This window comes from Hydra vulgaris, chromosome 06, assembly GCF_038396675.1.
Source record: "Hydra vulgaris chromosome 06, alternate assembly HydraT2T_AEP".
NCBI lineage: Eukaryota > Metazoa > Cnidaria > Hydrozoa > Anthoathecata > Hydridae > Hydra > Hydra vulgaris.
In genome coordinates, this window is record NC_088925.1 from 4,321,199 (window position 1) to 4,348,577 (window position 27,379).

At 29.2% G+C, this 27,379-nt stretch overlaps 1 protein-coding gene across 2 annotated transcripts in view; it reads right to left on the minus strand.

Moving 5' to 3' along the window:
- Positions 1-27,379, minus strand: part of LOC136081600 (alpha-1,3-mannosyl-glycoprotein 4-beta-N-acetylglucosaminyltransferase A-like) — an 87,977-nt gene that overhangs the window by 30,811 nt on the left and 29,787 nt on the right. For both annotated transcript variants that reach the window (XM_065799029.1, XM_065799028.1), the window contains one exon: positions 20,762-20,847. In XM_065799029.1, coding sequence (XP_065655101.1) covers positions 20,762-20,847 — 86 coding nt within the window. The remainder of the gene's footprint in view (positions 1-20,761; positions 20,848-27,379) is intronic.

Below are 27,379 nucleotides of genomic sequence, written 5' to 3' on the forward strand. Positions count from 1 at the left end.
TTAGCGATTTTGCAGAGATTGTTAAGTTCATTAGACCATTTACTTACTAAATCCTTGCAATACACTTTTTTTTATGCTTCCGAACCAAGGGCGGCTCCTAAATGTCTTTTTCAACTTGATTGTCAGATTTTACAATTAACGAGCATTTTGACTTATTTGCATAATATCCATGCAAAGCTCAGACTTTCTCTAGGCATTTATACCACTTTTTTAACGTCTGCAGTTTTTCTACTGCGGTGGCATCATCGGCTAACCATGCTTGTTTTACTTCAAGCTCTACGTACATAAAGTAATTCGTTTCACTTAACATTCTGCATGTTTTTTAGTTTTGAACCGCAATAAGGGCTTCTGTAGCATTAGAGAAGGAATTATCACGAAGTATTTTATGGCTATTCCATTTAATTTTATTCGATTATTAAATTGTTTTAGCTAAAAAGTTAAATCTTCTATAAACATTTTGCCACCTTTTTGTGATGGTACTTTAGAAACATTTTTGTGATAGAATGCTATCTCATCGTATATAGTTTTGACATAATTGAGAAGTGAGCTAAATGGCAAATGGCCCCATAAATGGTCATTGGGGTCTATAATAGTTTTTTAAGGATGTTGATACATAGAGAAAAAAAACTACATTTTGTTACATTTATTTGATTATTTAAATTACAATTAATTTAATAACTTTGTCTGGTAACCGTTTTCCTCCATAGCTCTTATGTTTACTAAAAGATATGCTTGATACTTTTGGATCTGATCTTACTAGAAGAAAGTGCATCTGATTTATCATTGTATTTAACCTTGATAGTTTTGCCGTGTGCTTAAGTCTAGAATTTCTTATCTCTTTATTTAAACTCTCCAATGCATCTTCAGAATATACCCCGATTGGCAAAGGTAGTTTATGTGATATAGCAGAACTATGCAGTTGCAGTTTATGTACAGTAGGAGGCATAAAATACCAGAAGTACAAACTTACTAAACGTTTAGCTGTTTCAGCGCAGTATAAATCTAATTCATTGATTATTAGGATATCCATAAGATACGGTTATGAGAATATTATGCAATCTTTCAACTATATCACTTCACTATTTTTAAATGCTCTTCTGGCAGTATTGCCATCATTAGTATTTCCAGACCCAGTTTTAGGCATGTCAACATATAGGCTTAACCGTTCTCTGAAGAGTACCTCAATCTCTTTTTTTTTTAAGTCTGCAGATAATTTTTCCTCAATTGCTTTTGGCTTATACTTTTTAATTTCAATTTTATAACTTAAATGAAGAATAAGTTCCAAGCATTTTATCCAGCAATGCAAAGCTGAAATTCCGAGCCCCAAGGCTGACTCATTCTCAGTTTTTGTTTTTAATAAATCAATATTGTTCATTTTGTTGGGTTTAGCATTGCACACATTGCAGGATTGAGTGGATTATGTCTCTGTAAGTGCGTTAACTACTTTACTATCAAACATTGTAATGTCAACTCTATTGCTGATATTAAAGGTCACCTTTCTTCCTGCCATATCAAAAACTGTGCAAAACGTCTTGAAGGTATTTATTTGATTTTTAGATCTGATCTTCTTCTCTGGATAAAATTGGACTCTCTTTTTTATAATGTAGATGAAGAGGTCTGCAAAAGTGACAACTTGAAGGATTTCCATTTTTCCAAATTTTGCCATCTACTTTGAGCAATAGAGGCACAAAAGCTCTACTAAAAAGATTTTCTTCACTTTTAAGTTCTATACTTGGGTTGCTTGTTTCGTATTTCTGTTTATAAATACTTTGGCTTGATGCTCCATCAAAACCAATCTTTCCATATAAAACTTCAAATATTTCGATACCTTGACCTCAATTAGGTATATCAATCATTTCAGTTATTCTACTCACGGTGTGATCTAACATGCTTTGAAGAGTACACTTTGCAGAAATTTCAGTAAAGTGTATATTCTCATGATAGCATTTCAATTTTTCCTCGAAAATATCATGCAAGGTAGGATAAATACGTGCATTGTGTACAAGAGCTGAGTTTTTGATCATTTGATATTGTTTATCGCTAAGATCAGTGTTCGTATTTAACGCAAGAGCTTTCTCTGCACTCATATATATAGGAAAGGTTGTATCCAAAGTTTCACCAACTTTTCTATCTCTAAAACATTAAAAATATTGTTTTTTTAAAATAGAAGTTTTTTTTTTCTTCAGCTGCATTTGCACTATTTGCAGAAGCTATAAATAGAGCTTCAAGATGTTCAGTGGCTAGTTCTTTTATTTTTTTTCTTTTGTTCGCACTCCAAGAACACTCCATTGCTTATGGGGCTTTCCAGAATCAAAACGGCTATTTTTATTGTTCTTAAGATTTCTTTAAAGCCTACGGTTTTCTTATTCTATAAATGTATCATAATTTCGTCGACATTGTTTTAGTTTTTTCTTCACCTTTGGAATAAATATAACTAAAGCAACCTTTACTTTACTTAAGTTTTCTTTGCAAGTTTCTTCAGTATTTTTTATTTCATTAAGTAAATCCTTCTATAATCTTAATTTATCCACTTCTAATTCACGTATATTTGGGATAAGATCTAATCTTTTCATTGTTATTGTTTTTAAGAACCATTAATATAATAAAACTAATATATCAGAAACATTTTAAATTACATTATACATTTTTTTACTTTACACTTTTTAAAGTTTTATTTTGTTATGGCTTTAACAATTGTAACATTGTTACATCCTGTAAAAACACTGCATTACTAAGTTAACTTTATATTGCAGGAAATAATAAAGCTGCACAGTTAAGCCTTTTCAAACATGTTGTACTTATCGAATAATAAATCGTTCTTTAAAATTGTCAATAAATATTTTAACAAACTTTTAAACAGTATATAATGACAAAAGCACGTTTTTTAAAACTACATTTAATATTTATGATTTAAAAACTATATTAGAGCAAATAATACAAGTAAAAAATTAAAATTTAAGTTTCCCGCCATTTCCATTTGTTTGATTATAACAAAATACTTTCAAAAATGGTGGAAAACAAGGTTTTTAAGTGTTTAACAACATTTTTTTTTTTAATAACTTCTAATACCGCAGGAGACCGCAAATGAAATGTTAATTAACTAGAAAATATATATATATTTTTGGAACTAGGTGGAACATTTTTTTAGCTGATATATAAACTAAAAAAATACAATTACTTGCTGTCTTTTTTTAAAAAAAAGTCTTTTAACATAAACTAAAAAATCAGACTTTTTTTTTTCTTTTTCGTAAATTTGAAATATATAGAGCCAAAAGATTAGCTTTAAAATAAATATACACTTCTATTTAAATTAAAATTACTACTTTAGTTAAATAGAAATCTCACATTTTTCAGATTTCTTTGAAAATAAAATCAAATTATTTTACTTCTTTCTTCTATAAAATACAAAATAAAAGTTTTGTTAAAAAAATTATTTATACTTTTGAAATAAAAAATTTTTGTAATTTAATATTATTTAAAAAAGGGCAATTAATTTATAGCAAAGTTGTGAGGGGTTTATTACCATTTTATTGTTGTTTTGAGTCACTATGCGATGTAGGAAAAAAAATTAAAAACGGTAGCTTCTCAGTTTGATAAAAAATTAAAAACAAGTGTTCTACATCCTAATATTTATAGTTTTTCTGGCTAGATTTTTAAAACACTTCTATTGTAATGTGCTTCTGCTTTATAATAATTTTAAATCAAAAGATTCGAGTGGTCTACTCAAAATACTATCGTTTATCAAGATCAGAAAATTTACAAAAATTTTATGTAAAGTTGCTTAAAACAAATTTATAAAAAGAGATAAAATACAAACATTTTGCCAGACATTATTATTCTAGTTAAACAATATGAAAAAAGATTTAAAAAAAAACTGCCTAGCAAAAATATAACTTGAATCAATCATAAAAACAAAGTGATATGTTGAAACAAAAATACAATTCAGAAAGAGAAAATTAGAGTTATACAAATTATAAAATGGAACCCTTTTTATATACAAGTTCAATAAAATTTACAAAATGTTTAAATTATTTTTATCCTGAAATAACTACAATGGGAACAAACTTTAGATTTTTTATAATTTTTCTAAATAGTTTTTACATAACAAAACCAGATTGCCAAAATTTTTTTCAAAACATCTTCGCTTCCACCAAGGCTTCAAGCAACCACTAATTAAAGTTGGAAGTTACTGGAAGAGAAAACATGAAGATTGTAGAGCAAGATAACGATTGACGGATGACTTAAAGGATTGCAAATTATATGAATCGGGAAAGCAAGATGAAGGAAGCGAATTCAAAAGAACTGATGTTCGAGGAAAAAAACTAGACAAATAAGAGTTTTCGGAGCACTTAAGAACAGTCGCAGAAAAATGATGAGACTTAATTGAATGACAAGTAACACGAGAATGAATTTTAGTAGATGGTACAAGAGAAGCTAGCTCTTTAGAGCATTGCCCATTATAGTATTTGTAGAAAAGAGAAAGAGAAGCAACATTACGACGATGTGATAATGGTTAGAGGTTGGCTGCAAGAGCAGATCCAACTATGTTTACAATGTGTTTTTTCACCTTGTCTAAAAAAGAAAGGGCATCATTGGAAGATCCGCCCTAGATTTGAGGCCGGATTTGAGATTAATAGAGATAGAGAATAGAATCTGAAGTAAGAAAGTATTGAGCTCGATAAAGAGATGCAACCTTAGCAGATGCTAATTTTGCAATTGACTTGATATATGGTTTTCAAGAAAGATTAGAAGTAAGAGTTAATCCTTGAAGATGAAGAGTTGATGACTCATTGAGTACATCACCGTTCATAAATATAGGAAAATCTAAATGATTGCGATTACGAATGGCTGAAAAAAATTAAGTTTTATCTGTATTGAAGTTCACCAGTCACTGTGCGCCCGTCCTGTAGCAGAAGTGAGATCCTTTTCAAGCTCAAATTCCCCCTCCAAGCATTCAGAGAGTGTTGGTTTCTTATCACGACAAGAGTAAATGGTAGCATCATCAGCAAACAATGCCACCTTACATGTGAGAATATCGGGAAGATCATTAATGTAAATTAAAAAGAGTATAGGGCCAAGAGTAGAACCTTGAGGAACCCCTGAAGTTACAGAATAAGAAGAAGAGTGCTGTCCATCGAGGACAACTTTTATACTACGATTGGAAAAGAAGAATTTAATAATCTTAAAGATGTTGCCAGATAAACCATAAGAAGAAAGCTTATGGAAAAGACCAGCATGCCAAACTTATTCAAAAGCTTTTGAAATGTCAAGAGCGATGGCCTTAACCTCTTCACCTATATCTAATGCATGATAAAACCTATCAGTTATTACTGTAAACAAATCAGCTGTAGAACGATAAGATCGAAATTCATATTAATGGTCAGAAATTAAATTATTAGATTCAAGATGAGAAATTAGGTGTTTGTTAATTAAAAATTAAAAAACCTTGCTTATGATAGGAAGAAGACTACTGGGACGGTAGTTAGACGAATCAGATCTCTCTCCAGAATTTTTGAAGATAGGGATAACAGATGCCGCTTTCCAGCAGGCTGGAAAACACGACTCTGATAAGCACTTGTTGAATAGTTTTGAGAGTATAGACGACAGCTCCGGAGAACACTTCTGCAAGACAATAACAGGTATGTTGTCGGGCCCACAAGCTGTAGTCTAGGCAGGAAATCATTTTAAATACAGAAGCTGGAGTGATACGAATGTCAAGCAATGGATCAACCTGTTTGTTGGCAAAATCAGTATATATTTGACTTTTAACATAACAAAATTTGATTGCAAAACTTGATTTCAAAATGATTTTTATTTTCTTCTAACCATATATTATTAACTTTACTGTTTCTTCATCAATTACTAATAAGGTATTACTTTGCCTAATTTAAAAATGTTTGATGTATTGGTCTCTAGCAGGTATGATAAAAAACATAAAGTTTTGCATCTGTACACTAAATCTGTAGCTGGTATTGAAAATAACATTGAGGAAAATTTTCTACTTGTTACTCATGACCCAACACAATCAACACAGTTTTGAGTTTTCTAGTCTAACAAACTTTTTCTGTCAGGGTCACATATCTTTATCAGGGCTACAACCATATTTATTGTTGATTAGGCTGATAAAACATAGGCATTCATCAACTTTAGCTTTAGAAAAACGTTTTCAAATAATTTACCTTTTTGAATATTTTCTAAATGGCCTAGGCCTGTTGTAGAAGCGTGGTATTATTTTCAAAAACATTACAATATAATATAAAACTTTCAAAGTTTCCTAAAAAAGCAAAGTAAATTAGATAGTCAACCAGCAGTAATTTTATGTTTTCTGTAATCATACCTTCTTTGTGTGTTTTATTCTATGTTTATCTAATTAATGTCACATCGCTTTGGAACCATGTGGTTACTAAGGTCAATATTTACAATACCACTAGCAAAACGCTCTCTATTAATGAGAAATATGGTATTCCTTTTAAACTGTTATAAGTACTTTGTACATCAGTATTTTCAATGTTATTCAGGATGATATTAGTGACACTTTTGATATTATTTTTAAAAGTATTTTTTTTTTTTCAAGTATTTAAAATCATTTGAATCTTCTGTGACTTTATTGATATAGAAGTCAATGTTTTCAGTTTTAGTGTTATCTATGTGAAGTATAATTAAATCAAATAATGAGGTATAAAACAAATATATTTCTTTGTGACTATTTATAATGTAAATGTTGGCAGACAGATGATTTGTGTTCAAATATAAATTTTATTAGTACCAAATAAACACGTTGCAGCTAAACAGCGATTTTTTTAAAGTGTTATTTCCGTTTTTAAACAATTGATGATACATCTTTTTTAAAATAGTATAGTTTTGGATCTGCTGATAGCATTTATGTCATCTCTTTTTTTATTTTTTAAAGACTCAGTTTATTTTAAAAAATGGTTACATTTTGTAACTGTTCTGTCCAAGATAGAGCCTAAATCTTTTCTTTTATAGTTTTCATTGCAGTTAGTATTTTATCATTATTGTGTTTAAAAAAACACAAAATTGAAAGTAAGCGAAAGTACACAACTTACTAGAACTAACAGGACAACTGCAATGTTCTATTTCAGGATTAAGTCAATTAAAAAGTAAAACAACTGATCTCCAATAAGCACTATATAATTTTATACTCTTAGATTTAATGCATGCAACATTTAACCAGGTAACTATTTTAACTTTGTTTCTTTATGCTTTTTCAAAAAGCCCGCAGTTCCCTTCCTTTTTATGGTAAAAATATCTGTAAATGACATCTTCACTAGTTTTCTTATCGTAAAATATCTTGTTTGATGACCATTCAGCTTTAATTTTAGGTATTTTAAGTGAGACTGCATTAAAAATACAGGTTTGCTATTCAATAACAATATTCAATAGCTTATTAGGCTTCAGTTTATTTTTTAGCTTTAAATAATGTAAACAAACTTGCGAGGAATAGCGAAATAAAATTCGCTATTCCTCGGAAGTACAACACAAGACTCTTTTTCTATCTTTTTTAATTATTTGCGTTTTTAATCATGATGAAATTATATAAATTCTGTAATGGAAGCTTTTATTCCTATGCAAAAAGAAAATGAAGACTTGTTTTAAAGAAGGAGTTTAAGCGCGTTTTTTTAATGTTTTATTTTGTTTATAAAACAATACTTCTTGACAAATAATCTTTAGTTAAATATGGTTTTTTAATTATATTTGGTTTATATATGTTATGGCTTTACAAGTCAATGGAAAATGGTAACTGTTTTCACAACTCTGCTGCTTTATTGATAAAATCATCGGATAAAATACATGAAATTCTTCGACTATTAACTTCTGTTGAGTTGTTTGAGAAAGCAACTTTTTATTTAAGATACTTGATAATCTTAAACCAAGTAGAATCTAAAAAAATTTTCTTTACCCTCTAGTGTTTTTATGGTATGTGTTTCATTTGAGTCTTTTGATTCTTTTACAGAACTAAATGATATAAATATTTCTGAACTTATAAAAAAAGAAGCCTGTAACAATTGCAGAAACAATAAGTTTGCTTCTATTCTTAGTTTGATTGTATTATGTACAGTGTAAAATTAACAAATGTTTTCTATTTATCCTGAATTTGGGCTTGAAAAATATAAAAAGTTATTTAATGTAAGTATATACCCATAAAACAAATAAAAAAAGTCTCAGTATTTTATGGTGTAACACAGATTGTTGCTTCCAAGGATAAAGATATGTGGTCACAAAATCATTTTGTCCCTATTGTAAAAAGAGAAGTTTTATGCTCAAAGAATTTCGTCAAAAGTGATTTAAAAAGAGGATCGTGTTCAGTTTTGCCAAGTGTTCTATCGCGTTTTTCTGTTACCACTTAGGTTCCTAATTTATCTTGTCAACCTTCAAACAATCTATTTACAAAAAAAAATAATTAGTTCAATCTCACATAAAGTTTTGCATTGATAATGAAGCTAAAAGTATAGATGTAAATATTTATATTACTCCTAATCCAATCTTACTTAATTGTATTCCTTGTACATCAGGTCAATCTTCAAGCCTTCCTTTTTATGATGTTTCTACTTAATATGAGCGCCGTAGACATCTATCTGCTAGCAAAGATGATTCAATGTTATTAGATTTAGTTAATAAAACATTTATTTCTAACTCGTCTTTTGTCTTTCCTGCTTCTGGTGAAAAAAAGATACCATCATTTTTACATTAATGGCTACTTAAATATTCCTAGTTAGCTTACTCACAGATTGAAGATGGAGAATACTGCCTTCCATGTACACTGTTGTGTAGCAGTATTCCAAACAATACCTCAATAATCAACTTTATTCGAAAACCTTTTACTAGAAGGGGTAATGCAACTTGTGTTTATATGGATCACAATAATAATTGTCAACTTCATCAAATGTCAATGCATTGTCTTAACATGCTACAATCTAGATTTAATTCAAAAAAATCTGATTGAAGTTGATATTGGTAATCTTAGAAAAAAACTTATTAAAAGTAATCGACAATTATTTTTCTTGGCCACAACGATATTGCTTTTTGAGGTTATCGTGATGACAGTAAGTACCATCCAGAGGTCGGAGAAAAATGTAAAGACAACATTGGTATGGGTAACTTTGTAGACCTTTTAAATTTTCGTATTGAAGTAGGTGATAAATTTCTTGAGCTCCATATTTGTTCTGTTCCTAAAAATGCAACCTAAATATATAAAACCGCACAAAACAAACTTATTGAATGCTATGGAAAAACAATTAAAGAAGTTCTAATTTAAGAAAATTAAAAAGTCAGGTTATTTTTTTATCTTGTGTGATGGAGCCTCTTATTGTTCTAATGTTGAACAGCTATCTCTAGTTATAAGATACATTGACTGTAAAAACGTTATTTGTGAAGACTTTCTACGGTTTATTGAATGTAATTCTAGTACAACTTGACGTAAAACATAGTTTCTGCAATTAATGATCTTGATCTTGATATCCAAAAATGTAGAGGTCAAGTATATGATGGTACTGGGACAATGTCTGATAAATTAAAAGGTATTTCATCTAGTATTAAATTTGTCAATTCAAAGGCAACTTTTGTTCATTGTGCATGCCATAAACTTAATTTAGTTAGTAAATCATACAATGTTCAGAGTGTTTGAAATGTTCTTGATCAAATCAAAGATATATCACATTTTTTTAACTTATCACCTAAACGCTGTCTCAATAAATTCATTTTTCCTGGTCAAGCAAAATTAATTGTTACTTGTTTTTTTATAACTACATATCCGTTTTTCATTCAATGAAAGAAATGGCATACAATGAAGATAAGAGTTATAATATTGATACTTCTTCAAAAGCTTTATGTTTTTTTAAATCTTATGACAAATTTTTCTTTTATTGTAAGTTTAGTTTTAACAAAACAAATACTTTACTATTTCTATTCCATCACTGTTGTCCTCCAAACTAAAGCGTATGATATATCATAACAGTGTAATGAAATAAATTATTAATTGTTAAATGAAATAAATATTGATGCCTATCATAACAAATGGTACTTAATTGTACTTAATCAAGCTAAGACTCTTGATATTTCAGAAGTTAAACCAAGGATCTGTGGTAGACAAATTTATAGAGATAACTATCCCTCTGACACAGTTTCAGATTATTTCGAATATTTTATCACATTTCCTCTTCTAGATCATTTATTAATGAATTAGAAGATAGGTTTGATGAAGATGAGAAGGTTGTTTACAAAGGTTTATCTGGTAATCCTGCAACTGTTGTAAAAAAAATAAAGAAAAATGTTTTTGGAAGTTAGGTTTAATGGAATTTTTGCATTTTTATATATCTGATATGCCTCATCCTACATCAATTCATGCTGAATTAGATTTGTGGAAAATATTTTGGAACAATCAATCTGTGATTCCATTCGCCGATTACAAAGACTTTAAAGTTTATTGATATAAGGAGTTTCCCAAACATTAGGAAAGGTTTTTTAATAATGGGAACAATTCCAATTACAACATGTGAATGTGAGAGGAGCATTTCTGTTATACGCAGACTGAAAGCTTATATGCGAAGCCGCATGACAGAGACAAGGTTTAATTCTTTAGCTTTGATGTCTACTCATCATAAATAATTCCTTATGTAGAAAGAGTTTTAAATATTTTTTCTGTTTTAAGGGAACGACGCTTAGAGTTGGTTTTTACCTAATATTAGTTTATCAACTTCTTTTTTGTTTATTGAGTAAAATCGTGTATTTTATTCTATTTTATATTAAAGTTTATCTTATATTTAATGAAAAGTAGAAAAACCAACATAAAAAATTTAAAAAAAAAAACTATTAAAAAAGTTTTAGCATAATTGCCTATCAAGAAAAGAATCCAAAAATGGATGGCTAACTTAAGGCAACAATATTAATACTTTACATTAAGTGGCTATCAAGAAAAGGTAAAAATCCAGAAATGGAGGGCTAAGCTAAGGTAACAATACAAATACTTTACACTACCTGCCTATCAAGAAAAAGAAAGAATCCAGAAATGGAGGGCTAACCTGAGGTCACATGACAGTTTACATATTGAGTTCAAAGCTCTATGGCTTACTTTCTCGTTGGTTCACTTTGTTAAATAAGTTAGATAATAAGTAAAAAAAATTATGAACAGAATAGCCAAGGCAACATTTTTATTAGTTTTGTTTTATATGGGTAATTGATAAACAATGCCAAGTAAGTAATAATAAGGTACTGATGCCGCTTTGATAATGAATTGCCAAAATATAGTCGGCTATATTTTTTGCAATATTCCCCCCCCCCCACTCCTTCTTCCTCCCCTATAACATTTTTAAGTTTCAAAACCAGGTTACAATACGTGCATAATTTCCGTTAATCATATCGACACGAATTTTAACGTAACGAGACGTAATGTTATGAAACTTTTACGTAACATGTTTACGTAACGAGACGTAACGTACGTACTTTTACGTAACGCGACGTAACATTTTTACGTATTGTTACGATCAAATTTCATTGTAACGTGTGGTTCTTTAATATTTTATAATTTTTTGTTTTTTATATATAAAAATATCTTCATATAAAAATATATGAAAATATATATAAGCATAAATATAAATATATATTTGAAGTCGAGCGTAAATATAACATTAAACAATAGTAAAAAAAGGTATAAGTAAATATAGCAGTAGTTAAAAATAATAATAATTAAGCATTTCAAATAACAAGTTATTAACACAATAGAATATTTTGAAATAACCGCAAATTGCCATATAGAGGAAGTTATTATGTTGAAGTTTATTCTCCTCAGGCATTTGCCGTGCAGAGTTTTAATAATGAATTCAGTAGTTATATTTACAATTTGGTCTACTGTTCCACTACTAGGTAAAATATAGACATATTCTCTAGAGGTTACATCAAAAAAAAACGAGGGAGAAAAAAAGAATCAAAAAACAAATATAAACGAAAAAGCAAAATAAAAAAAATAAAAAAAAGTTTGAAAAATAATTTGGACATCTCAGTTTGAAAAATGATTGTTGTTCATTTTTATATTAATTTTATTTTCGTTGCTCCAGATTTGTGCAAGTTCTAAAAGAAGAAAATCCTTTTTATTTGTTAGCTTCGAAATTTCGAATTCTTGTTACAAAATCTTTTTGATTTTGTTTTGGAATTCTACTAAGAGCGTCACTTTCGTAAACATGGACTTTTCGTGGAATGACCTCATTTTGTTGCAATATAATTTATATAAAAGCTCATTAAATATTATTTTACCAACATAAAAACTCTTTACAGAAGGTAATAAAGCAAAAAGAAAAGATTTAAATGTATTTTTTAGAGGTGGATGATGTGGATAAATTGTTTGGATGAGAGCAAATGCATATTTTATTAGCGGCTGTACTTTCTCACATTCATACATCATGTCTACCCCACATCTTCTTTTTTATTCCTACATTGGGGGCAGAGATCATTTTTTATGTATACTTTAAATACTGAGTTGGTAAGTAAAACAAAGTTTGTGAGTTTATACCTTATTTCATCTGCTTTGTTGTTGGTGTTGTTTTGTGGAGTGAGCAGAATAATTGCGACCATTCTTTTGCTGTGGTGTTTTTCATGCTGTTTTTGAAATGATTTGCCACCTGAAATATTTTTTGGGTAAATTTGATTTTGAGTATTTATGAGCTGCTTCCATTGAGGCGGTAAGGAATTTATAATTTTTATTAGGAAGAGTTGTTTTATACCGATAAGTTGATAAGTACCAGAAATTCATGGATACATACTTTAGCGATATCACCTAGCTTTATAACGTCGTTGTTTGTCGATTCTTGAGTTGGTTTGAGAGTTTTATTTTTGTGGCGTAAGTATGGGTTATAGAATATAGGTTGCTTTAGTATTTCTTTGATTATGAGATTTGTTTGGTTACTCATAATATAAACATAATTTTTATTATTATGTTTTTTTGTATAAGCAACTCCATTTTTTTACAGTTTGGTGATAGTATAGAGGGAGAGTTTTTAACAATTCTGTTGAGTTTGTGGTGAGAAAGATACAGTTTCCCTGGTTTGCGTTTCTGTAATTGTTGAATATGTAGAAAGCTGAAACTTTCCACGCTCTTTTTTCATTTTTATTAAAATATTTTGAAATCCAACTTAGTTGTATAAATTGAAGTTTTTCCTTAACGTCTATGATATTTAAGCCTCCCTTATCAATAGGGAGTTTAGATATTTGTTTTAGAGTTTTTATGGTGCAATTGTTCCAAAGAAAACTTTTAAAACTAATAAAACAATTTTTTGTTTTATTAGTTTAATTTATTTTTTATTTTTTGGTCTCCTGGAATAGGAAGCGTAAAAGCAAGATGCCATAGCTGCTTAAGAGTATTAGATGAATAATAATAGCTTTTCCTATTATCGATAAATGAAATCTTTTCCAGCTTTTTATTTTTTTGCTGATTTTAGCGATACCCTCATTCCATTGGTGGTTGGTATATCGACTACAACTTGAGAAAATAATACCTAAACTCCGAAGTGTGGTGTCTTGCCACAAAAAATTTAAGAAGTTTTCTTTCATTATTGATCTGTTCTTTCCAAGCCACAACTCTTGGCAATTGGCAGTGTTCAATTTAGTACTTGTTGCTAATTTATAAATATTTATGTCATTGCCTAGGGCTTTTATGGAGTTTTCAGATGATAAATAAAAATGTGTGTCATCTGTGTATTGTTGTAGTTTAGTTTCTATGTTGTCTAGGGTAATTCCTTTTATTTTGGGATTTTTTCTAATATACCCTGCAAAGACTTTAGCTTGAATTATGTACAGTGTCATTGAGAGGGGGCATCCTTGCCGTACTTCTCTGTATATATTTATTTTATCAGATAGAAAACCGTTAATTTTAAGATTGGAACAAATGTCATAGTATAGAATTTTAATAAGATTAATAGAGTAAACATTAAAACCAAATTTAGATAAACAGTCATAAAAAAAATTTCTGTCGACACGGTTGAAGGCTTTGATTTGGTTGATCAATATAATGGAGGCATCTAAATTGTTTTTATTTGCGATATATTATGTCTCTTGTATATGCCAGGTTTCGGTAAATTGTTCTATGAGGGATACTCGCTGTTTGGTTTTCGTTTATGATGGTTGGGAGAATTTTTGTGAGTCGGTTTGATGTAATTTTGGTAAGAATTTTGTAGTCCGTGTTTCGGAGAGATATTGGTTGCCAGTTTGAAACGTCGGCTTTATCTCCTTTTTTAAAAAGGCAAGTTATAATGGCTTGTTTTTGTGTAATAGACATTTCGTTTTTTTATTTTATTATTTCATTTAGAACTGTAACTAAACTTTCACCTAAAATCTCAAAATTGGATTTGTAGAATTCGGCGGTTAAGCCATCATTTCCGGGTTTGTTTTTTTTTTTCATTGTTTTTATTGCATTTTCGACCTCACAAAGCATTATCGGTTCGTCTTATGAGCGTTGTTGTTGCTTGGTGATTTTTTTTATGTCTGTGTTATCGAGTAAAAGCTTTTGTAGTGTGACGTCATTATTAGTGTTTTTATTAGGGGTGCACCGTTGCTTGGGCATCGGTGCACCCCTAATAAAAACACTAATTGATTTCTAATAAAAACACTAATAATGAAATAATTTGAGATACTGATGCCCTATTTTCACTCATCTTTAGTGTAGCCACCTCAAAATGCTTTAAAACTAAGATATGCTCTAATAACCGTTGGTCTTCATTAAGATTAGAGGCATTACACTTTTGATTTCAAATAAAAAATAATGTTAGTGAAGTTTTTTGTTCAACTAGTCTTTCTAGCATGTAAAATGTCGAGTTCCATCTTGTTACTACATCTTGTATAAGTGAATGTTGGGGTAACTTTAGCTGTTGTTGAATTTCATGTAGCATATCCATGGAAGATGAAGAATGATGAAAGTGTGTGACAATTTTTCTAGACTTAGCTATAAGATCATTTACAATTGTTTGCTGTTTGAAAAGCTTATTGGTTATACAAAGCTGAAGAGTGTGAATTACACAACTTAGAGAATTTTTTTCTAAACCAGCTTCTTTTATGGCTAATTTCATATCAGCAGCATTGTCAGAGAGGACAAAGTACACTTTGTTAGTTGGTATTTTCCATTCATTTAAAGAGTCTTTTAGAAATTTTGATATCTTTACACCTGTATGAGAGCCTGTTATTTTTTTAAGTTGTAGCACAGCGGTCATAGAATTAAACGCTTTTGCTACATGATTCATAATTATGAATGATGTAGCAAAAGCAGATTTTTTTAATTTTACCACTGACGGATGGACTACACATTACAATGATCTAAGCTTTTATTCATTAACAGCACACTGGATAAACTCAGAGTTTAATTTTATGACAGCTGTGCTACAACTTAAAAAAATAACAGGCTCTCATACAGATGTAAAGATATCAAAATTTCTAAAAGACTCTTTAAATGAATGGAAAATACCAACTAACAAAGTGAAAAAACGAAAATACAAATTATAATTTGTATTTTCATTTTTTCATAAATTAAAGGAACAACTGTTTCAGTCATATGTTTTCTAGAGGGCATGGTATATCTTGGTTCAAGATGCATAATTAGTTTTTTAAATCCTTGATCTGCAACTAAAGAATACGGCTGAATGTCTACACATATCATTTCTCCGATAAGCATAGTTATTTTTTGAGCTCTTTGTTCACTTGAAGTCCATTTCCTATGCTTATTAATAGTTTCCTCAAGCTTAGATTGATGTTTTTGATCTAGAATAACTGTAACACTGTTGCTAACGGATACTTTGCTATTATCATTCTCTTTACTGGTTGAAGTAGATGCAATAACATTTTTTTTTTCTGTGTTAATTTTTTTGAAACATTTTAGATCTTCTACTTTCTGGAAAACTTTTATATATTTTGCTTTCATATGCCCTCTTAAATTAGATGTTGTCATTTTTTTGAGAAAATTGCTTTAATAGCGTTTAATAGATAAACATTTAAAATTAGTATTGTTTTATATTTTAACTTCGTAATAACATTTGCTAAAAAGTCGCCAATTATTAGAAACGGCATTAAAATCTTCCATTCATTCTTTATAAAAAACAAAATCATTCTAATTCGAACAAAATGACGAAAGTAAATATTTATAAAACAAGCTTTTCAATTGAAGTAATTGCTCTAATTGTCAAGAGAACAATAAAAAAATAAATGGAAAATAAACTTCAACAATAACAATTTCAAAATGTTGCTTTCATCGTCACATGAATGGAATGTGGCATTTCCATTCAGGTGTATATTTCCATCATTTATCCAGTTTCAGGGCCGGTGCCGATGCATCGGCATCGGCCTAAATGTACCTATCGGCATCGGCCAAAAGTAAGCATCGGTGCACCCCTAGTTTTTATACAGTTTTTTATAAAACTGTTCAAAATTTTTAGTAATATCTTGGGTGTTTTTGCTTTCATTTCCGTTTTTGTCTGTTATTAGCGTGATGATTTGTTTAGATATTTTTGCTTTTTCAAGCTGGAAAAAGAATTTGCTTGATTTTTCACCATCCGCTCGCCATTTTACTTTTGCTCTAATTTCTGCGCCGTTTATTTTATTTATTTTAAAGCTTTGAAGTTTTACCTTTAGAATTTCACTGAGGTATTTCATTCTGGGGTTAAAGTGGGACTTTTTGAGAGAATTTTTCAGTTGCTTTTTGATTCTATATTCTTGAACTCGTTTTTTTTTTTGCTTCAGATTTACTGAATTTTTGTGCAAAGTTTTTTATTTCTTGTTTAAGTAGATCCCAGTCAGATGTTTTGTTTTCAGAATGACATATTTTTTGGCATCCTGTTTTAATGATTTTTGAAACGTTGTCAGTGAATTATATTTGCTCAAGTTTTTATTATTTAGAACCCATACTTCTTTTCCCATTTCTATGTTGTTTATCAAAATGGTGGCGCATATAGCATTTTAATGGTCTGAAAAAATCATTTGTTCATGTTCGATTGATATGAGTTTGCGGATGTGTTTGCTTATATATTTCTAACCAATTTTTTTTTTTTTTTAAACTTAATAATTTCACTCTTTTATGTAATATTGGAAAATGTAAAATTTAATTGTATTTTTTTTTTTGTATTTCACAAAGGGGCTTGATGATAAGTCATTTTGACTTCTACTTGCCCCAGTCAGCTTGTAATTATATATATTTGTTTAAATTTATAGATAACATTGTAAAATGTGTAAAATGACGAAATAATGACGAAATAAATAAATAAATATATAGTCTAAAAAGGCGAGAAAAAAATATACTGTTTGTTGATTTGCATGTGTATACTCGGAAGTTTGGGTTAAAAATGCGCCAGGTATCTTAAATATTAAGTTTAGTTAATAAAGTTTTTAAATTACATGTTGACAGGCATTTTCTCGTGTTGATTTGCGGGTAGCAATCTTTATCGTCTAAAACCATGTTAAAATCACCCCCGAATATTTTAAACTAATTATTTGAGTTTTTAATTTTTATTTTTTTTGATATGTTATTGAATAACTTTTTTCTTTCGATTTGATCAGTGTAGCTGAAGGTTTTTTCAAACCGAGACGAGACTGAGACGACAAGTTAGTACTTCTCGTGAGACCGAGAACGAGACGAGACGAGAAATTTAACAATTTTTGAAAACAAATTTATTAAAATCCAAGTAAAAAAAAAAAAATTTAAACATGGTTTTGACAAATAGACACAAATGACATTTGTCAAATGTAAACAACTTTTTCAAATATTAATTCAGAATTTTTTTGCCAAACTTTTCCAACAAGACAATGTTTTCTCTGATTAAGATGATTTGTTCTACTTTTACTGGGTGTAAGTTGTGTCTGGATGATCGGACGACATTTCCACCTGAGCTAAAAACTCTCTCTGATTTAGTTGAACTTGCTGGAATAGCTAAAACTTGTCTAGCTAATGAAGAGAGTTCTGGCAATGTATTTGAATGCAATTTCCACCAATCAAGAATCGGAAAGTCTTTTTTAGCATCAGGAAGATATTCATACTGGCACATTTCCTCAAAATAGGATTCAGTTCAGATGTTGGCTTTTGTGTTTCAAGTCTGACGTTTAACTTGCGCATTAGTTTTGAATTAGGGGACACATCTGCTGAAAGGACTCTGACAACAAGTTGGCACTCAACATTATCCCTAACCTGAGAGGCTAACCATTCTTTTGTTGTTTGAAATTTTTTAAAGAGCTTCAAGTGAAGTCCCTTTAAAGCAGGATTAAAGTAGTTTGCTGTAGCACTCAATAAATTTCCAGTGTGGCAAAGAGGAAATCTTTTCTCAATGCAGCTTTTCAAGTTTTTTGCATACAAGACACCGTAGCCATTTTTTCCATCCGTCTCAATAAATTGATCAATTTTGTCATGGATTAAATAAAGAGAATCGGCGACAGTGTTAATTGTTGGAATAGACTCAGCCGACCACGTTTCTGTACCTTCTTGAAGTGGTGCCAAAATTTCTACTGCTCCCTCAATTGATATCCACTGTAATGCACTGATGGTCTTTGAAGAAAAAATATCTTCATTTGCACATAAGCTGATAATTGCACTCTTTAGATGTAGGACAGAAGCCATGCAATCCAGTTCACCATTCCATCTTGTGTCAACAGATTGGCGTAACTGTCTAAAATTGATTCCTAGAGCGTCTGATTCTGATTCAAGCAACTCAGCTGCAACTTTTGACTGGTAAGTTAAAGAAGCCAGATCTTTGCATGTTTGCAACGCATCATCCATTCCAGCAGTCATTTCAAATGAGTCTCGAACTGCACATTGCAAAATATGATTGTTGCACAAGTATTGGTCAAGGCGCTTTGACAATTTGACTGCAAATTTCATGTTTCTTGCTTGGTCGTTCACGCAGTACATTGGCAAATCAGCAGGCAAATTTAGTTCTTCTAAGAAAGAATCCAGCTTTCCTTCAATTAAGATACCTGTTTGTCTGCCTGGGAACTATTGGACATGGGGTGTCCAGTGATGTAGTCTCCAGAATACTCAACGTAATCTTGGCTGTGTTTTTTTTCGAGGTGACAATAAAGTCCGCTTGTGTTTCCATCTTTTGTTTTCAAAGACTTTTTGCACGCCTTGCATTCAGCACCGTCATTTGTTTTTTGAAAATATCTCCAGATTTTGTTTTTTCTTGGTGACATTTTTGATCGTTGAAATGAGGCAAGAATATTTCTTTTCAATATGAACAATATGTGTCAAGTTGAATTCCACTAGTAAACTAATGAAATTAAGTCGAAAGTGCACCATTTTGTACAAAACGTTTTTGTATTTAAAATCTAATTAAAAATATTTAAAATCTAATTAAAAAATATATTTTTAAATATTTTTAAAAAATCTAATTAAAAAATCTTTTTATTAGATTTTTAAAAAAAATCTAATTAAAAAATCCAATTAAAAATTTAATTTGTTTTTGTCAAAAACAAATTAAATTTTTAATTAGATTTATTAAATTCACGGAGTCAAAATATTAATTAATTAAAAAAACAAATTATTAGGCATTTTGTAATTTATAATAATTTTTAATTTGGAAAATAATGTAATATTTAATTCTCGTTCTACTTCTCGCGAGAATTTTCCATTTCTCGTTTCTCACGAGAAGTCCAATTTCTCACGAGAAACAAGAACGAGACGAGATCTCGCTTATGGTTATATATATATATATATATATATATATATATATATATATATATATATATATATATATATATATATATATATATATATATATATATACATATATATATATGGTAAGTGCGAAACAGACCCAGCTTGACCCGATTTTCTGATCCAGCCAGCTAGTTAACAATATTATATTAAAAGAGTTTTTTCAATTAAAATACTTTGAAAAATTTTCGATAAAAATTTTAATTGGAAAAGTCAAATAAAGTTAGTCAAAAATAAACTTTCAAAGTCTCTAGGGATTATGTACGAGACAAAACATATAAAAATATAAATATAACAAATACTTTCTTTTTATTCTAACGTTATATTACTATACGTATATGTACAGATTTGTAAAAAAAAAATTTATTTAAAAGATTTTTTCTTTTTTGCAATCTTTACACTTTTTTTTTTCAAGCTTTTAATTTTTTTTGTTTTATTAAACTTTTTAGATTCACTTTTTTGTATAATATTAGAACTTGAAAAATTATATTTTTCTCTATTTCACGAAGGGGCTTGATAATAAGACATTTTGTATAATAAGATATTTTGTTACTATTTTTATCTAAATTCATATTCATCTACAAAATTCAAGTTTCATGGAATAATTTCTTAGTGTTCAGTTTTTATGACCCTGCAATGTTTCCAGCCCCCTCAAATTGAGGGGGGTTAAACCTTTTTATGGTCATACTTTTTGAAAAATAAGAGATTATTGCATGAAATTTGAAACTTGTTGATGAATATAAATTTAGATAAAAAAAAGTAAAGAAAATATTTTATAAACTCGTAGCTCCCACGTTAAGGGCTGGGTGGGCCCGAAAATAAGGGTTTTTTGTTCCCATGCTCCGTTCACCCCAATCTAAAAACCAATCACCCCATCTAAAAACCAAGTGTACACTACTGTATATATATATATATATATATATATATATATATATATATATATATATATATATATATATATATATATATATATATATATATAAAACATAACATAAAATTTATGAAGCCTCTAAATGTCTACCTTCGCTCTTTTACAATTAAGAAAATAAAAAGTTATCAAATATAAAATACCTCTAATAATCCATGTAATCGAATAAATGACTAATGCGAAAACCACAAAAAACAAGAAATTTGATTTATTTCCAATTCTAAACGCGCTGAAAAAAAGTTGTAAACAGTATTACTAATGCTTTCAAAAATTTTAACTTTAACTTTTTTTCTGAAACGTCCAAAGGTAAGAATAATCACTCATGCATGCGTAGTTTAAGTTTTTCTTTTTCTGAAGTGAAACTATATATTCAGTGTAGTTAAAGCAATTTACAAATTTTTCGACACAGTGAGTCATAAAGACCACCAGGTTCAACTTTTCCCCATCTCTAATTTTTTTCCATATTAAGATAAGTGCTGATTAGATATGTTATTTTTTTGTATTAGGCAAATCTAAAGTCGATCAGAAGTAACATAAAAACTTATTTTTTTTACCCTATTTACCCCCCTTCAAGTGATAAAGCTACCTCCTCTATAATTATAATACCTCCTTTCAAAAAAAAAAATTCAAATAATCTTTCATTATCCTCTTTAAAACAATCCTCACTTTTTCTTACTAATTTTAAATTGAAGTGATTTAAACTCCTCTTAAACACCATTGTAGCAATAATTAAAAGAAAAAAATACAATAAATGCAACAAAAATAACACAACTACTTTTATATTACAATATTTACATCTTATCTAAGCAAAAAGTGGCAGTAGCAGATTTCAGTTGTTTAGCATAATATTTATTTTCAATCCTTCGCTTGTATTGAGACCAACTTGGTTTGAAGGCACAATGAACAGCTTTTCCAGTCTGTTCAGCATTCGATCCCGGAGAACAACAATTTAACTTCACAAATGGGAGAATATGACAAACAATTATATGGACTTTCCAGGTAACCTTCAGCTCTGTATTTAAATGTACCTTTGCATACTGCTGTAGGTCACAAAATGATACTTTGAGCTCTTCAATAACTGAAAAGGCATTGCTGCCTAACTCGTATCCAAAGGTGTACTCGTTAACCTTTGCAAACTTTCTGAGGCGATGAGCTATAGACAATAAATTTGTTTGAGATGCTAACACATCTCTCTCTAAAACATCTACTTTTTCCAGAAGTTTATTGAAATTGTTTCCATCAAAGCCTACTCCATGATAACCTCGAAGTAAGATATAATGTTTCTTGAGTCAATTTTTAAAAAGAGGCTAATGATCTAAAAGTAGTCTACCAAGTAATGTCACAACACCCATAAGAAGATGCAACTCTGGTGGAAGGACTAAGTGATTAATTTCATCTTTAGCATAGTTATCTAAATAAACTAGTCGAGGACTAATAACATTTTTAAAATCTTTCATCTCTAACTGCTTTGCCCCATATTCTACAAATAAGTTGTACCAATGATCAAAAGAACCTAACCTTCTTGAAGTACTACTTTCTAGGGAACATTCGTCTTCACAACACAAGCAGGCATATTTACCTGAATGAGAAGACAAACCAAAGATGCTGTTTGCACATTTTAAGTCAAATGCAAGGTAACATGTAACATTATTCAGATTTAATCTACTCAAGATTTTCTGCAAATTTCCATTGTCTTCACAAACATCTTTAACAATAGCAAGAATAAAACACCTTTTAACTCAACTATCAATGTAAATCTTATTTTTATTGGTTTTATAAAAGATTTTTATAATTTCTTTAAGAAATCCTTGACCTCCATCAATTGATATATGTACCAATCTGGAGAGAGGATCCAATCCTCTTTCCATTAAAATGCTAAGAATAAATTCAGAAGTGTTATGGATAAATACTACAAGCCTTGTTACAATTTTATCATTCCAATTAAAGTTATTTTGTTCTATTTTGTATTTAGATTTAATTTCTTCTTGTAATGATGTCATTATACTAATTACAATATTCTCCACAACAGTAGATAATCCCAGATTCTTACGGAGACTTGATATCAGTTTTTTTGTTTTATTTTTTGTCAAATCCAGTACAGAAGTTAACTCCACTTTCTAGAAGATTTATTGAATTATTTCCAACAGTTTAAGTTAACGGATTTCCACCTTGAAGATAAAGTATAATTAATTATATGTATCTTTAACCTACGCCTACTTTAAATTTACAATTTAAACATTTTTAAAAAGTAGTTAGCAACCTATACAATTGCGTAGTTAAAAGTCTCATATCTACTGAGTGTTTTGTATGTGCATTTAAGTTTTATCTGAACATATAAGCCCTTTTTAATTATTTAAAAACGAAAATAAAAACGTACACACTTATAGATATTTTCAAGGATTGACCTCACTCAATGCCTGCTCGTTCCATCTTGCTTTTTATTAAGCCAAAAGCAACTTGCTCACATGATGTGGGATCAAGAGTTTCTGCCAAACTAATTAAATTCAAAACAGCCTGACTAGAACAACAGTTATTATGACATCTTGAAGAATAAAATTTACTCTTAAACTAATATACCTAAAGGTTTTTTATTGAAGTTTATAAATGAATTTTTAATAACTTTTAATTTACTTATCAAATAACTTAATACTTAATATTTAACCTCTTGAAAGGAGAGTAAAGCAGCAGCTGCACTTATTTTTTTACGAGATTCAACACCTTTTGTATTAACGTGAGATGATTGTATAATATCACTAACCTCAGTACTACGTCTAATTCTTGGTCTGTCAACCTAATTAAAAAATAGCACTTTATAAAAAATCTACATGTATTGATTATTTAACTAAAATAAGTTTAAAGTCATACACTTGAGAAACTTTACTTATCCAGTTTGAAAGATAAGTATTTGATCCCTTTTCCAGCAAAAAGATGTTTTTTCTACATTTTGAACAAATTACATCCGAACAAACATTAAACTCTGCATTGTACTCAGGCCAAATATACTCCTTGATTTTATTTCTGCAAGCAAACTGCACAAACAAAATGTTTTAAATAAGCCATCTTTATCGTATGATGTTTTTTACTTGAACCATTTCAAAGCTATTAAACGAAAAGAAGCCAAGAATGGCGGATTGCATTTTTTGTTGAGGCTTAATTTTTAGGTTTTTCTAATTTTTAAAAATTAAAAGACTAGCTCTTCTGGTCGACTTCTGGTCGAAAAAAGAAGATGTGAGGAGAAGTTGACTTGTGAGCCATAAAGACTTGCGGTCTTTATGGCTCACAGTGTCGAGTTTTTTTATTTGGAATTAGCATGATTTTTTTTTTTTTGCTTCAGATTTTTTTAATTTTTAAAGACACTTTTCTTTTTATATATATAATTTTCAAAACTTTTTTACCACCCCTAATAGTGAATCTAAAGAACATCATTTTTGAGTCTTTAGATCACTCGCTCATTGGCGTTAATACAAATTTAGTTGAAATCTTTTGAAAAAGTGCCTTAACCTACTAAAGACCCCAGTTCTAATTGGTTCTGACGTATATTAACTATATATAGTTGTCCAAGCACAATAATTCTATCAATTTTAACAAAAAATACTTGAATTCAAATTTGGAGAAGCGATTGGGATTTTAAGAAGATTTAAAAAAAAAAAAGAATATTCGGTCTGGGTTCACTACAAACCTTTATACTTTATGTTTGTTTGTTTTTTGTTATTTAGGTGCCCCAAGAAGACCTAACGGTCTTGTCATAGAGCACCGCGGAAGTGCATTTAACTAGGAAGTTTACGCCTCCTTCCTTACCGTGACGCAAAAATATGTCCAAAGGTCGTTTCGAACCTCGATCTTTTGCTCTTTAAGATAGCGCTCTTACCACTGCGCCACGGCGGCACAGTGTTTTTAGCCTTAGATATAAAGGTTTATCGCGAATCATATCGTATCATCGCAAAATTTATCATTTTATCGTTTTTACATAATTTTTATATTTTACATAATAATTCACAGACCTGAAATTTAACAGAAATATGTTGTAATCAACAAAATATCATACAGACGCTGTAATATTTTAAAATTGCCTTAACTACACCGAGTATGGGTAATTCTACGGCAGAAAATGAAAAAGCAGTCAACTTTTAGCAAATAAATATTGATGCAGACACATGAAAGTTTATTTAAAATATACCTTTAGTACTAAAATTAATTTATTTAAGTCATTTTTATGCTTCCGAAAGATACTGTTTTTGTCATTATCGCATGGTAAAAAAAGCATTATTGTAAAATGTTATTGTAACTTTGAATTTATTTGCATAATCTAAAGTAATTTAGCCTGAAAATGGAGCTAAGATGTTCAATTTGTTGTTGGTCAGGTTTTATACTTTATAAAGTATATATATTTCAGGAAAATAACGAAAGAACTTTTGCAATTTTCATGTAACTTAAGTTTACAAAAACATGATAAAGTTTTCTTGGGTCGAAGTTCTCGATTAATGACTTTATTCTCGATTAATGACTTTGCATCAAGGATAAATACAATTTTGTTTTTTTGCGTGCGTGTGTGTGCGTGTGTATATATATATATATATATATATATATATATATATATATATATATATATATATATATATATATATATATATATATATATATATATATATATATATATATATATATATATATATATATGTATATATATATATATATATATATATATATATATATATATTTATTTATTTATTTATATATATTTATATTAATAAGAAAACATCAAACAATACGAATTCTCTTAATACAAATAATAATTTATTTTGAGAAATTTTCACTGGGTTATGGATACCAGCATCATCAGCTCGTAAAATATTACAAAATTTTTTGAACGTTAAAAACAGTTTAATAAAAAACTGACGTCAGCAGTTGAATGGCTTCTTTTTTCGTTACGCAAGAATATAAAAAAGGGAGCCCAAAATTTAGCTTTAACAAATTGCCCATTATCGAGATTTATTCCGCCATTCGATGGGAAATATTGGTGCCTCTGTATTTCGAGTGCTTCTCGTACTTTACGGTCGAATTTTTTTGTTTCAACTTTAAGAGTGGCTAGAAGTGAACGTGATAAGAAGTGTTTTGTAATTGCGGAAAAAATTAAAAATGGCGAAATATACTTAGTGCAAATTAAAGATTTATTAGAGATACATGAAAACACATTATTAAAAATTTTTAACGAAAAGTTTGAAAAATTAGAAAGCAAATTAGTGAATTTGCAGGAAGAAAATACATATTTAAAAAAAGAAGTATACGGGTTAAAGAAATCTGTTGAGAAATATGAAGCAGTAAACATCAAACTCACCGAGCAAAAAAATACAAAAACAAGTTTTAACAAATTGCCCATTATCAAGATTTATTCCGCCATTCGATTTCAAACAAATGAATTAGTCATTGATATTGAGTCAGATCCAGATTTAAATTATTTTCATGAATCAGTTGCACTGCAAACTAAATGCTTGTATTTTTACAACAAAGAAATAAAAGAATTTCTAGAGTGGGATCATTTTAATGTTGTTCATATTAATATTAGGAGTTTGAAAAAAAACTTTGAAAATTTATTTATTTTTATAGAAGAAAATTTAAATAATTTTAACTTAATTTGTTTAACTGAAACGTGGTGCGATTCTGTTGATGTTAAACTCAACTCTAATCTCTGTCTTACAGATTTTAACATGATCCCGCTAGCGCGAAAAGCAAAAAAACGCGGCGGTGGTGTACTTATTTATATAAAAGAAAACATGTGTTTCATTATTAGGCCTGATATGAGTATCTCTGACGACAATATTGAGGTTTTAACAATAGAAATTAAAACCGGTAATTCTAAAAATATACTTTTAAGTTGCTGTTATCGCCCGCCATCTGGTAAAACCGAAAGCTTCGCATCATTTTTGTGTAACGACATTTTAAAAAAAGGTTTAAAGGAAAAAAAGTTTCACTATTTAATAGGTGACGTAAATTTAAACTGTTTTGAATATCACACTAATAACAACATAAAAAAATTTTATGATAATTTATTTCAAAACGGTGCGGTTCCATTAATTAGCAGACCAACAAGAGTGACAGCTACGTCAGCTTCTATAATTGATAACATTATAACTACTGATATTTTCAATAAATTCCTTAAAATTGGTATTATAAAAAATGACATTTCTGACCATTTTCCGATTTTCTTCTCAATAAATATTGTCCCTAAATTACTACCACAACAAAAACAAATTTTTACCAAACGTTTTTTTAATGAAACAAGTTTGAAATCATTTAATGAACAGTTATCCTTAATTAGATGGACAAATATCGACTTTAAAAGTGACGCAAACATAGTCTATGACACATTCTACAAAACCTTTTTTGATATCTACAACGCAAATTTTCCAAAAAAAGAAATATGTAAATCTAATAAAAGTTTAAAGTCACCGTGGATAAATAAGGACATAAGGAAGTCTTCTAAAATAAAACAAAAACTGTATGTAAAATACTTAAAAACAAAAACAGATGAAAGCAAAATTTTATACAAAAAATACGCTAAACAGTTCGAAAGTCAAAAAAAAGCTGCAAAAAAAAATTATTATTTAAATATGTTAGAAAAGCATAAGTTTAATTCAAAACGCACGTGGCAAATTTTAGCAGAAATTACAGGTAATCGCAAATTAAAATCGTGTTCTTTGCCTAAAAGTTTAAAAATTAATGGTAATAATGTTGATGACCCAAAAGAAATAGCTAGTGAGTTA